General features: G+C 33.6%; 1 protein-coding gene and 1 pseudogene across 2 annotated transcripts in view; one reads left to right on the forward strand and one right to left on the reverse strand.

Moving 5' to 3' along the window:
• The window catches only part of Tnni3k (TNNI3 interacting kinase), a 316,805-nt gene that overhangs the window by 301,939 nt on the left and 469 nt on the right, over nucleotides 1-14,397 (reverse strand). Inside the window, exons 2-4 of one of the 2 annotated variants that reach the window (XM_074079755.1) lie at nucleotides 13,355-13,522; nucleotides 12,150-12,242; nucleotides 10,697-10,711 (exon numbers count right to left, since the gene is read on the reverse strand). In XM_074079755.1, the coding sequence (XP_073935856.1) occupies nucleotides 10,697-10,711; nucleotides 12,150-12,242; nucleotides 13,355-13,522 (276 nt within the window). Of the gene's footprint in view, nucleotides 1-7,998; nucleotides 10,022-10,696; nucleotides 10,712-12,149; nucleotides 12,243-13,354; nucleotides 13,523-14,397 lie in introns of those variants that run through there. The other variant, XM_020156448.2, reaches the window with a different exon arrangement.
• On the forward strand, nucleotides 1,422-1,956 carry LOC109681604 (high mobility group nucleosome-binding domain-containing protein 4-like; annotated as a pseudogene).

The following is a 14,397-nucleotide window of genomic DNA, read 5'->3' on the forward strand; positions in this document are numbered from 1 at the left end:
CTTAATTCTGCTAGACAAGTATGAAATGCTTTAATTCTGGGCTTACAAATTGCTTGAGGGCAGAGGGTGCCATGGTGTACATGTGAATACTGTCTCTGATTTTATGTGACATACTTAATCGTTGCATGAGGCAGCCAGGCATACAAATTACAGCAAGAAAAATTCTGATTTGGGCTTTGTTGCTAAAGTTGGTAATCCTAATATACAATTGGAAATAGTAGTTACAGAAGATGAACAGTTCACAGGTTGCAGGAGTTAATTCTGGATTTGTGCCATCAAATCTCTGCCATTTTCAGTGTATCACTTAGATTTCTACAGCTTCTTTTCACCTCAGTATACACTGATACATACTCTGTTTTGTTTAGAGAATAAATGCTGAAAGTAGATTAGCAAATGATGCATTATTCTCACACCCTTCTAGAGTCATTGTTAATCATTAGGTCACCAATGTTTATGGAATATGATTACTTACAAGTAATAGAAGTCCCTTATAAATCTCAGGGTATATGATTTAAGAGCTCTGATTTTATAAAATAAAAATTATTAATCAAGAAGAAATGTTTTGTATTTATACATGCAGGCCTTTTTATTGCTGATAAAATTTAGGAAAGAAAAAAGTATGAATCGTTTTGTGGAGAGGCTAAATGAAAAGTCTAAAACTTGTCAATCTCACAAAACTTACTCACTTCCTATGAAAACATTTTTCCCTCTTATCATCATGTACACTACACTGGAGGGGTCAAAGTTGAGAGTGGCTTGTTTTTGTTTTTCTCAGTCATTTAAATAAAATGCTTCAGTTAAAATAATTTCCTAATTCATCTTTTTCTACATTTCCACATCTCTGAAAATAGAATGTCTTGCAAGTGATAATGCTTTGTAACAAGTATTAGCCATGTAGCAACAGTTTAGGAAGTTATTACTTGCTCATATGTGAACTTGATCATAGTTGTGCATGTGATTATGACTTCAGTTGAGTTAGGAGCACTGTTGATCATACATGTGTGGTACTGATATTATACACCAGGCAATATGTCTCAAGGCAAAAGACAATGACAAATGTTTTGAACAGATAAACTTTCAACCAGAATCCATGCATTATGCAGGATTATGATGAAAATTAAGATTAGGTAAATACAATATTGAACATTTAATGAATGAAAACACATAACATCCTCTGAAAGTTCTGCAAGTAAATTAGTAAATGCTAAATACTCCAGTTTTTAGTATGTGGATACTACATAGTTTTACTTTCTCCTTGGATGAACATTGAAAAAAGAAACAATAACACACACACACAAATACAACTTAAACAGAAAAGTGATTTACAGATAACCAATTATTTTCATACTGACATAATATGTCATCAATTTATCAGAAACCTCACACTGACTTTAGGTTTGAGCCACCTATCTTTTAGGGACATGATTAAACTGAGGCCAAAGTAAAAATGATTTTGTCAAATAGGAAAAACATTAGCAATAGAACTTACAGAACAGGTGTAATACAAAGTGTATGCAGCTTGGAAGAAAACACAGACAGTATTATGGTTGAACATACATAGAAAATGCAGAGTTATATGTATTACAAACATCTTTGCCCAGCTGAACTCTTTCCAGGAGCTGTGTGAGAAAGACTGAAGCATCTGGTGGACTGGCAAGCCACCTGCCAAGCACTGCTACCACCAGGCTGAAGAGAGAGGCAAAGGGAAATGCTAAAGTTGATAAAGCCAAGGTTAAGGATGAGCCACAGAGAACATCAGCATGGTTGTCTGCTAAAGTTGCCCCCCACCAAACCAGAGCCCAGCCTAAAAAGTCCCTTGCAGAGAAGGGAGAGAAGCTGCCCAAAGGGAGAAAGGGCAAAGCAGATGCTGGCAAGGGTGAAAACAACCTTGCAAAGAGTTGAGATGCCTCCACAGTCCAGTCACAGAAAGAGGAAGGCCCTGGGGATGCCAAGTGAAGTGTACATTTTTGATAGCTCTGTATTGTTAGTGATTCTACTATTAGAAATACTGTTGTGGTTTTAAAACAAGTTTTATAAAGATGTAGAATTTTGATTCTTTTTTTTTTAAGTTTTTAGTTTTTATGTTGTTAGTATACAGGACTCTTTGTTGTTGTCTTTTGTGAAAAGGGAAAATACCACTAATAGAGTATGTCTCAGAAGCTGACTCAAAAAAGCTTTTTGAATTGCCGGTTTTTGAAGATTTTAAAAAAAAATTCATTTATTAACATGTGCATACATTGTTTGGGTCATTTCTCCCTCTTGTCCCTGCCCCCACTCTCTCCTCCCCTCTCCCTTCCAGGCAGAATCTGTTCCTCATGCTTTTCTCCAGTTCCATTGAAGAGTATAAATAAGCAATAATAAGAAAGACATAGCATTTTCTTCTAGTTGAGATAAGGACAGCTATACAGAGATATTCCTAGCATTGCTTCCATGTACAAATGTGTTACAACCCAGAGTGATTCATCTATGATCTTTACACTGGCTCCTGATCCCCTTCTTGTGCTGACCTCTGTCACTTTAGGGCTTCTGTATTAATTCCTCTGGAGTGGGGACATCAAATGCTTCCATGTTTTGGGTTTTCTATCTAACCTCGTACATATGTTCTCCCCTTGTCATGTAACCCAAGTCATACAACATTGCTGTATTTGCCCTAGATCTAAAGATCACATCTGAGGGAGAACATATGACTTTGGGTCTTCTGAGCCAGGCTAACCTCACTCAGAATGATGTTTTCCAGTTCCATCCATTAACTTGCAAATGATAAGATTTCATTTTTCTTCATGGCTGAGTAAAATTCCATTGTGTACAAGTACCACATTTTCTTCATCCATTCATCAGTAATGGGGCATCTTGGTTTTTTCTATAACTTGGCTATTGTGAATAGTGCTGAAATAAACATGGGTGTGCAGGTGCATTTGGAGTAACCTGTGTCACATTACTTTGGGTATATCCCCAGGAGTGGGATTGCTGGATCATATGGTAGATCTATGTTTAGATTTTTAAGAAGCCTCCAAATTTTTTTCCAAAGTGGTTGCACCAGCTTGAATTCCCACCAGCACTGTATGAGGGTTCCTTTTTCCCCACATCCTTGCCAACACATTGTTGGTGTTTTTGATGGTGGCTATTCTAACAGGGGTGAGGTAGAATCTTATTGTGGTTTTGATTTGCATTTCCTTTATGGCTAGAGATGGTGAGGTGTGCATTTTTTCAGCATTTGAATTTCTTCTTTTGAGAAAGTTCTGTTTAGTTCTGTTGCCCATTTTTTAATTGGTTCATTGATTTTGGGAGAGTTTAGTGTCTTAAGTTCCCTGCATATTCTGGTTATCAGTCCTTTCTCTGATGTATAGCTAGCATATATTTTCTCCCACTCTTGTGGGTGTTCTCTTTAGTTTAGAGGCCATTTTTTTGTTGCGTGGAAACTTTTTAATTTTCTGAAGTCCCATTTGTCCATTCTTTCTCTTAGTTTCAGAGCTGCTGGAGTTCTATTGAGGAAGTCCTTGCCCATACCTATTAGTTCCAGAGTGTTTCCTGCTCTTTCCTGTACTACAGAGTTTCAGGTTTGATATTAAGGTCCTTAATCCATTTTGAGTTGATAATAGTATAGGGTGATAGACATGATCTAGTTCTAGTTTCTTGAAGATGGATAACCGTTTTTCTCAGCAGCATTTGTTGAAGAAACTGTCTTTTCTCCATCGTATATTTTTGGTCCCTTTGTCAAAAATAAGGTGGATATTGTTGTGTGGATTCATATCCAGGTCCTCTATTCTGTTCCACTGGTCATCATGTCTGTTTTTGTGCCAGTACCATGCTGTTTTTATTGTTATTGCTTTGTAATATAGTTTGAAGTTGGGTATTATGAAACCACCAGCATTGCTCTTTTTGCTGAGTATTGCCTTGGCTATTCGTGGTCTCTTGTGTTTTCAAATGAACTTCAAGGTAGATTTTTCAATCACTGTGATGAAAGTCATTGAGATTTTGATGAGAATTGCATTAAACATGTAGATTGCTTTTGGTAGTATGGCCATTTTTACTATGTTGATTCTTCCAGTCCATGAGCATGGGAGATCTTTCTATCTTCTGTAGTCTTCCTCAATCTCTTTCTTCAGGGGTTTGTAATTCTCCTTGTAGAGGTCATTGACATCTTTTGTTAAGTTTACTTCTAGGTATTTGATTATTTTTGAGGCTATTGTAAGTGGAATTATTTCCATATATTCCATATCAGTTTGTTTATTGTTGGTGTGTAGAAAATCTACTGATTTTTGTAAGTTGATTTTGTATCCTTCCACCTTGCTATAGCTGTTTATGGTGTCTAATAGTTTTTGGATAGAGTTTTTTGGGTCTTTAAGGTGTAGATCATATCATCTGCAAATAGGGATATTTTGACAGTTTCTTTATCTATTTGTATTCCTTTTATTTCTTCTTCTTGTCTAATTGCTCTGGTAGGAAATTCCAGTACTATGTTGAAAAGGAGTGGGGATAGTGGGCACCCTTGTCTCATTCCTGACAGCACAGGCTGTTCTTTTAGTAAATCATGGTGTGGAGAAGACTTCCACAAGCTAGGGGTTCAGAGTGCTGATGTTTTAGCTCTCCCTGGTGCTTTACCTCAGCCATGTGTGTCTCCAGCGTCTTAGCAAAGTCCCTGGTTCATGGAGCTCACGTGGTCTGTGGCTATGTCCCAGTTGCCATCTTGATCAGTCTGAAGATTGTTCTTTGTTCCCAGGAAATATTCTCTGATGTCACACGTTAGCCACTTTGGCACAGAGGCTTTACAGTGTGGGGAAGTAAAAATCTTGTCTTCTCTTTCCCTGATGCCATCAGCGTAAATGTGACTATGTTTAAGCCAGCAGTCTTAGTGTGGCCTTGGGACCCCTGAAACTAAATGTGTCAGGTAAGGATACTCAGGCTTTCTTATGGTGATAACAAGTTGGTGTTGTGCAAAAGAGCTAAGGTTCCTGCTTATAGTTTGTGGATCATCCTGTTGAGAATCCTGCAGTTGTTAGTTCATTTCTTCCAGAGTTGGCCTGTGAAAAGCTTTTGTATGCATTATGTGACATGTCCATCCCTTCTGTAAACTTTTCCTGTTTGAAGCAACCATAAAGATTTTGTTCACCTTTACAGTGACTTTTTTGGAAAGGGGAGTTTGTAAGTTGTAAAATGTAAGTCATTGCCCATGTCCTACTGGAAATAACTGCTTCTGAAAATTATCTTACAATGCTAGAGATAAGTTGACTTGTGAGGAGGGGCATCACTTTTTACCCAAAGTACAAAGATATTCTTTACTGTCTTGTAAAAGATTATAGTTTTGCCTTTCACATTTGTCTCTAGGCTGTCCTGAACTGATTTTCATGAAAATTGAGGTAGAAATTCACTGTAAGAATTTTTCCTTATGTGTAAGTTCATCTTATAAATTTACTGAAGAGCTCATCTTTTTTTCTCATTGATCTGTTAACATTCTTTTGTTAGTCCACTTTGTAACTGTGGCTGTTTTTTTTCTGACTCACTGCTAAATTTGTGACACTACTATACAATCTTAATTATTACAATTTTTCCAAAGGTCTTTATAAGGGGCTGGGTTGTGACTCAAGTGGTAGACTGGTAGACTGCCTGCCCTACAGGTGTGAAGCCCTGAGTTAAAACCCCAGTAGTTCCAAAAAAAAAAAAAAAAAAGGTCTTAGTGAAAACAAAGCTGTCTCTAAATTTTGATGTTATCCTATCACACCTCCAATGTCACTACCAAATTTTTCTTCTTCAGGAGTGTCTTGGCAATTTTAGTCATTTGCTCATCCATACAATTTATAGAAGTAGACTGACAAGTTGTAAATCAAGTAAGGCATGCTGGAATTTTGATTTGATTTGTATTGAAATTAAGGATTAATTTTTTGACCCATGTAACCTTTATAATGTTAGGTCTTCCAGTCCATGAACATGTTATAGCTCTCCACTTAATTAGGCCTTTGAAATGTCTTTTAATAAAGTTTTATAATTTTCTCCATAAATGTCTTTTGTTAGTATTTCCTAGAAAATTTATACTATTTAATGTTATTATATCTGGTATGTTTTTGATGACATCTTAAATGCTTGTCAAACATTTTGTATGCATTCAAGTAATTATGATTTCATGTATAACTTTATTTCTACAGCCCTATGAGTGGAATAATATTACTATTCTCATTTAACTTTAGTGAAACCCAGACAAGCAGGTTTAAGTACCTTGCCCTGAAATTATAGTTGGTAAAATCCAGAATAAGAGCCAGGTCTGTAAATCCAGGGCCTAGAAATCTCATTTTTTAAAAGCTTGAAGATCACTAGTATAATCTTTAACTACAACCCATCTTCCCTTCCCCCCACCCCCCCAAAACTGGTGTTTGTGAATAAACAAACTTTCAAGATACCATTAGGATACCATCAAATGCCAAGTAATGATAATATATTCTACAAGCTAAACCATTGTAATTTCCAATACAAAAGGGCAGTTATGAAATGATAGGGGTAAAATAGTCATGGAATTTAGAATTTTAGGTTATCTCCAGTGACAAAAACTTTGAAGGCATGTTGTGTCTGCATAAGGATGCTAATTTTGTAGATTAATTCCTGTAATGGGAGTCAGATGGAAGGAATAACTTCCAATGTTCTATAGGACAGATAACTATGGTTGACAAAAAACTATTTTAAAATTGTTAGCAGAGAGGATTTTAAATGTTTTACAACACAAAGAAATGTCAAATGTCTGAGGTGACAGAAATGCTAGTTACCCTGACCTGAGCATTATACATTGTATACATGCACTAAAATGTACCGCTGCCCCATAAATATGTGCAGTTATGTCAATTAAAAATAAAAATAAATTTATAAAAAAAAGAAAATGCAGCCTTCTGGGAAATGTAGCTTTCCCAGTTACATGGAGAGAACAGAACATGATACTGGGTGGACATACAGATATCAACAATTCTGAGTTGAAAGCACTGCAGAAGAGTTTGACTGACCGTAAAGCTGCAGCAATGTCCTAAGGATATGTTGATATTTCACTGTTTTGTTTCTTTATGTGTATATGCAAAGTTACATGACAAACATCTACGTTTAAATGTAACTAAGAGATATCCAAAAAATACAGTTTCATGTAACTAACAAAGCAATGTGTCATACTTTATTCATAGTATTTTCTTCTTAAAACATAAAATAGTGATTTTTATAATTAATAGCACTTTAGGTAAAATTAGTCTTGAACATTTATGAACACCAACATATAACATCCTCTGAACCCTCTGTAAGAAAATTAATAAATGTTAAACAATAACTACATCATATTTTATTTTTCCTTGGGGAAAAAGGAAAAAAATGCACATAAATGAGGGTTTTAGATATCTCAGTTCTAGCTTATCAGTTATTTTTTATGTCAATATACAAACAAAATTGGCAAAGACCAGTTCTTTTTCCAATTTAATTTAAAACACAAAAGTCTGGCAAATCTTGTCTCTAATTAGACTTTGATATGAAGACAATTCACTTATGTGCTTATTCCAAAATGGGAACACATAACCTGTGATTGCAGCCTAATTTTTATTTCCTTAAAGCTATTTATCATCTTTGCATTATCTCAGTTTTTATATTTTTCTGCCTCACTCCTGCTGTCCACTTTTTGGCCTCAGCACTGCAACTGGTATGTGGGCAAAAATATAAGAAATGGAAAGGAAAATCAGCCCTGGCAATTTAACTATTGTGTTAGAGGGATTTTTTATTCTTTTTTTGTTGTGCTGGGTGGGGGTACATCATGACATTTACAAAGGTTCTTACAATGTAGCAAATATACTTGAATTCATCCCCTGAAAGTAATGTCCATGGTGAAATTACATGATTAGCAGTAAAATCACAATAATTATTCCTACCACATTTCCTACAGTTAACTGAAATTTTATATATATACATATGTGTGTGTGGGGTGTTCCTGTGGTAGGGAACTTCAGAGAAAATTTCTAAGCTATGCCAACACATGTTCAAGAGTATGTAAATAATACATATATACTTTATTTTGATAAGATAAAAAATGAGCTACAATTTTATAGTTCTTTGCACATAGTTATTTGCAACTAAAATAATCATGATGTATTTAGTATGAATTTGTCAGCTATGGGTTTCCAAAAATAGATTTTTATGTTATCCTTGCAGTACTCAAAGTCTCTGTAAAATGCCATTTTATTAGCTTATAAAAACAGGACTACATTTGGAAAGAGAATTGCCCATAATCCTTAAAAGTTTATTGAAATCACAGTTTAAACAAGATGGAAAAATTTTAAAGGTAGAAAATCACCTTCAAAACTAGTAGAGTATTATGTGAATAAATCAGTGCTGTAGAAACCCATCTTTTAAAAATGGTGAAAAACATCCCAAAGAATCTCTCTTTTTGAACTTAGTCTTGGAATATTCTTCCATCAAAGTTTATTTGTATTTTTGTTATTATTATGCTATAGCAATACAATTTTCAGTATTTCACTATAGTAAAACAAAGTATACAGAAAACTCTGATATCTGCAATCTTGTTCAAAGAAAGGCAAAGAATATAGTATTTAAGATATCTCTGAATAATAAGATTGTTTTTTATTTAAACTAATGTCTAGAAAAATTTGCTCCCTATAAGCTATCATGTCTTCTACATCTTTGTAAGCAAGCATTTCTTCAATGGACAACAGCTTAAAGCTACTCAGACTGAATGGTGAATTGTTCTTCACAGCATTTAACATATTTAGGGATGCTGTAACTGACTCACTCAAAGAAGAACAAACTGGAAAAATGCGAGCTGTCCACAAACTCAGACCTGTCTTACTTCCCCAGAATAGTTCCTCTGTAACTTTCAGATTCCAAATATCTAAGCATGACAGGAAACAGACTCCAAAGAATTGAAGTAAGTTTATATCTAACAATGTCTTAACATTGCTTTTCAAGTTGTCTTGCACTCCAAATGCCATAGTTGAATACTTTAAGTGTCCATTTACCTTTAAGCTTAAGGAACACACAAAAGAATATGCAGGTAGGACAGTTTTTGTTATGATATTAGAATTGCTAACAATGCAGTTTTCCCCAATGGACACATCAGGCCCCAATCTGGAATACTCTATAACTGAGCCAGGTGCCACAGAGCATCTTGAATTCAGTATACTTTGAATGATACAGGATGTTTTACCAGACCACTGTGGAATATCTGGAAGGATGCTGAAAGCTATGGATTGTAAGCGAAGCTCTGATTTTAAACTGCTATTTGAAGTAAAATGAAATAAATATTCTTCAGTTGTTCCAATGTGATAAAATTTGGAGTTATTAAGAACAACAACATTTAGTGGTGTTCCTTTAAGAAGATGAAATAGTTTCTGCCTCATATCTACCAACTCTGATTCTTCTTTAGTAACATTTGATGTATTTCTGGTGTACTCCTCAGTTGCTCCAGGTCCCAATGCCTGCAGAAAGTCACCATATGCATCTATTTCACAGCTCAGTGTGCCTATTTTTTCATAAAAAGCAAGTAACTTTCTTGCTGATTTATGATCCATATAAAATAGGCTATCTGTATAGACATATTCAGAGTCTAACTGAAGATAAGCAGTGTCACCCCTACTGAAGTCCTGTTCCCTGAAATTTCCAGGTCTACACACAGCATTAAACTGATGCATCTTTTCTATGCTGGGCTTGTGAAGGAAACGATGGCAACATCTGTATTCCAGGTCTCTATGTTTTAAGTGACTAAAAGAATCTAAGACAAATACTCCATGTGTGGTACCCACAGTCAAACTCGAAGGATGAGCTAAAGCAGTAAAGCCAGGTTTGTCAAACCTAATACACTCAAACTCTCTAATACTATAAAGTTCAATATCATCTGCACAGGTAACCAAAATCCCAGGATTCATATGTGAGGGGAAATCAATGTACATGGCTAGTTTTAATTCCAGCATCTGATAAATGGGATTACCAAGTGGTAAAGCAGTGAAAATTTTCCCCAGAGCACTTGCATTTGGAAGGCGTTGACTGTAGCCACCTATTAAAAGCAAAACAAAACAAAACAAAAAAATTTTAAATGTGGTGTTTATATGATTTTTAAAATCTGGGGGTGTCAGTTATAATCCAAAACATTTAATATTTAATATTTACCATGCGTTAGGGAAGTTCAGGAAAGAATAATGAAATCCAGATTAAAAATTCAAGAGTAAATCTCCTATAGCAATTTGATATAAAAATGCAGTTTTAAAGATCCTAATAAACTACAGAGTGGTGGCCTGTTTTTATCAATTGTATAATAAGTAAAAAGAAGCATGGGCTGAAACTTGGGTCATCTATCTACATTTTAAACAATAAATTTTAACCATGTTTATACTTAAACATTAAAAATTTATTTCATAGGAAAGAAGTTACAAAATACTAATACAATATAACAATTTCAAAATATAATTCCCATTAAAACTTACTTCTTCAAACGATTATATACATGCAAAACTAAATTTATTTAAGAACATTTAAAAATTTATTCTTTTTCATTTAAACAGGCTTTTTTCCTTCTAAGATGAACATAACTTTTTCATTACTTGAAAAGTGTATTCTCTTAAATACATTAAACATCTTGCCTCATTTTTATATAAATAAAAATTAAAGCAAAAGGCCAGATTTATATTATATTAAGACACAGATAAAAATAAGTTCATACCTAGTTCACCACTCTTTAGCCATTTACCTCTGAACTTACTCTAAATCAGCAAATGTGGAATAATACCTGCTTTATTATGTTTTATGAGCTCAACAGTACATAAAAAGTTCTAGGCACATAGTACATTGTTCAATATATGACAGCTAATAATAAATTTCTATTTTTCCCTTTTCAAAGAGTAGCCAATGGTAAAGTTTGTCATTAAAAGAATTATCTAGTCCTCAGTATCTACAGAGATTGGTTTAGTTCCCCAGGCAGATACCCAAATCTGAGGATGCTTAAGCTTTTTATACACAAGGGCACAGAATTTTCATGTAGTCTCCACATATCCTCCTGAATATTTAAATCATCTCTAGACTACTTATAATACCCAATGCAATGTCATGCTATCTAAATAGTTGTTTAGGGAACAATGATAAGAAAAATGCCTGTACATATTTAATACAAACTCACTTTTTTCTCATATATTTTTTTAATTTATAGTTAGTTGGGAATGAGGATGTGGAATCCATGGATATAAAGTGCCCACTGTATTTTTAATAATATATTTTCTGGTGTCTAATTTAATTTTTTACTTAATTGTTAATAAGAGATTTTCTGGAGTAAAATAATACATTGATTGTTTTGCATTTTTAGTTAGACTTGAAACCAGAACTTGGTTGCATTATGTTGACATCATCTTTAGAAGGAATCATGGTAGTATATATGAATTATAAGGATTGAAAAGGGCCCTAGGAACCATGTAGATAAGTGGCTTTAAAATACATGTTCCCAGACCAGCTCAAGTCCATAACAAAGTTTTCATTAGGCCCCTAGCACACAGAAAAAAAAAAAAAACCAACAGAAGTTTTCATGTAACCAAAATTTTCATATAACAAGATGTATTTGATTTAAAAAAACTGTCTTTTAATCTGAAATTATATCCTTCCAACTCTTCCATTTTAAAGTGTCCTACTTTGTGTTTTCCATTTATATATTTATTATCAACACTATGTCTTATCACTTTTTGTTTTGTTTTTCAAACTCTGTTAAAGATTGCAGACTTTGACTACCAATAATCATATAAAAATCCAAGACAGAAGTTTTGGCAAAACTCTAGTAAGAAATAGTTCCCAACCAGCCTCTCCTCATAGCAAGAATCCTCTGTAAAGCATTCTTGAGAAGTGCTCAGATTTTGATGATTTCAGTCTTGGGAAAAATAATTTTCAATATGCATACCAAAGATAAAACAATATTCACAAAAAGTTGATGATGTATGTGATTTACAATTTTAAGGAAATTCATTAAACTACTTATCACCTAAAAATAGCAAGAAAACCATGAAATATTTGTTTCCAAAGCAAAACAACTTCAAGGAATTTTTCTAAAATATAGAGGAAATTATTTGTAAGGGAGAAAAAAGTCCCTAGGATATGAGAGATAGGATACTTCAAAGACAATAAAAATTAATAAAGTATAACTTTACCAGAGTGAATTAATAGGATAATAAAAGAATTCCATTTATCTCCATATAGCTTTTCCAAGCATCGAAGAGCACAAAGTGTCGATCCTCCATTTCCTTAAAAATAAGTTAAAAACCACAATTTGTTTCATAGAAACCTGCTAAAATTTTGTAATGATAGTAAATTTAGGTGTAATAATTTTAAGGATATGGCTTTTGTTTACAATTAAGTAGGTAGACAGCAAATGTATTGGCAAAAGAATAAAATTAATACATCTCATAAATGAATAACTAGTAAGCACAGACAACCTCCCTCAGTAATAAATTAGCTAATATTTTTTCAAAAGAGTAACAAAAGAATAACTTAATTGATCTGTAACACAAAACTGTTAAGTACAGACATTCATATGGAGTTATAAATTATAAAACCCAATTCAATAAGTCTCCCATATGCTACTATCATACTATAAAACTTACACTTTCTTTTTAAGAACATTTTTAGAACCTGGTTTTCATTTAAAAATTCTTATACCACACTAGTTATAACACTACACAAGATATTTAACTCTCTGCATCTCAGATTCTCATCCATACAATGGAAATAATACAAGTACTGACCTCATTATTGTGAGGAGTAAGACAACACTGGCTAATCATAACAATGCTAATGTCATATGCATATATCCTATCCTTGGTATCAGGTGCTCAGGTTTAAGTATAGCCTTCAGGAAAGTAGTATTTATTTATTGTTTTTACAATAGAAGGTCAAAGGACCAAGCTGACATAAACAAGAGTTTTAAAATGCATATTTTATGATACTTAAGTTCTTGGGCCAGGTTCTTTTGCATATTGCTTGGGGTTCTAAGATATCTATCTATCTATCTATATTTTCCTGATTGGTTTTCTTAATGTAAATTTCTGAAGAACCTATAGGGTTGAAGAGACCTACTGATAAGATCCAAAGGAATATTCACCACCTCAGTAAATGTTATTAAAACTTATAAAATTCTCTTTTAAATAACATTCTGGAAGTTTTTCACTGTAAGTCACAATGGCCAAGAACAGTTGTTTTGCCTTTATCTTTCTAAAAAAAGAGTCAATTTACATTCAAATTTTAAAGTGTGTAAGTGATGGGTGTAAAGCGAAAGTCTGTAAAGCACAGAAAAGATTTTCTTTAATTATTATTCTGCCCAGAATCTATGTTATAAACCTGTCCATAAAATGCATACCAATTTTGGCTCCAGCAGGATCAACAAAAACATGATATTGAACTCCAAGGGGTAATTCCTTTCTTTTCAGCTTTTCTGACAGCTGTTGCCTATAAGCAAGTTCCTGCTTTTCATCAGCTGCTGTTATTACAACTACATCCCAGAATTCTCCAGCTGCCACAGGTTTGCCTATTTGGAAAAAGCAAGAAAATGATAAAAAAAAATTTATCATAACTCTCTAGCTATTAAAAGTTTGCCTATTTCAAAAGAAGGGACAGCATGTTAACACTTATCATCATCTTAAATGGATCTTCTGCTTTTGAAAATTAGCTTATTAGTGGCTTACTGGTATGATTCAAAATAGTTCTAATGAGGACTGCTCACAAGTTTTTTGTTTTTTCCTTTTTTTATGGTCTACAATCCCATTTACTTGGAAATTTAAAAGATGTAGCATTTCTTGATTGAGTTCCTTTTATCTTGCCAATTTTTAAATAAGAAGAGGATAAAAAGAAACAAATACTCAAATCTCCAACTCGCAAAATCAATTTTCATTTATCAGGACTATTTAGTGTTTGTTGGTTAAGAGAAATTCAACCCAACGATCCATTCATTCTATGTTTCTGTTTAAAAATGTTAGTACTTCATTATTTTTTACCTTAAGATGAGCCATCGAAGGTTACATAAGCTAGTAGAATATGACAAAATTCTGGATCACAGAAAATGTCCCAATTCCCTGATGAACTCATTAAAAGACCGATTGCACTTTTGGTAAGCAGTTGGAATCTCTTATCAATAAAGAAGACGAATGAAGGTATTAATTATTCAAAAAATGAGACTTGATATCTAGGATCTAATAGTTCAGAATATTTTACTCTTTTCCAAATATGGGTCTCTGAATTTTCTAGGCAATATAATCAATATTGATTACATAATCAATAAAATTGTACAGGGAGTGCAAGTGACGTATCTTATTCTTTTTATAACTATCAAACTTCCACCCCTCAGTAACTTTACATTACAAAGTTTGTGAGCTAGGTAAAGGGTTGGGGAAAAGGCAGTTATCA

Source organism: Castor canadensis, chromosome 7 (genome assembly GCF_047511655.1).
Source record: "Castor canadensis chromosome 7, mCasCan1.hap1v2, whole genome shotgun sequence".
NCBI lineage: Eukaryota > Metazoa > Chordata > Mammalia > Rodentia > Castoridae > Castor > Castor canadensis.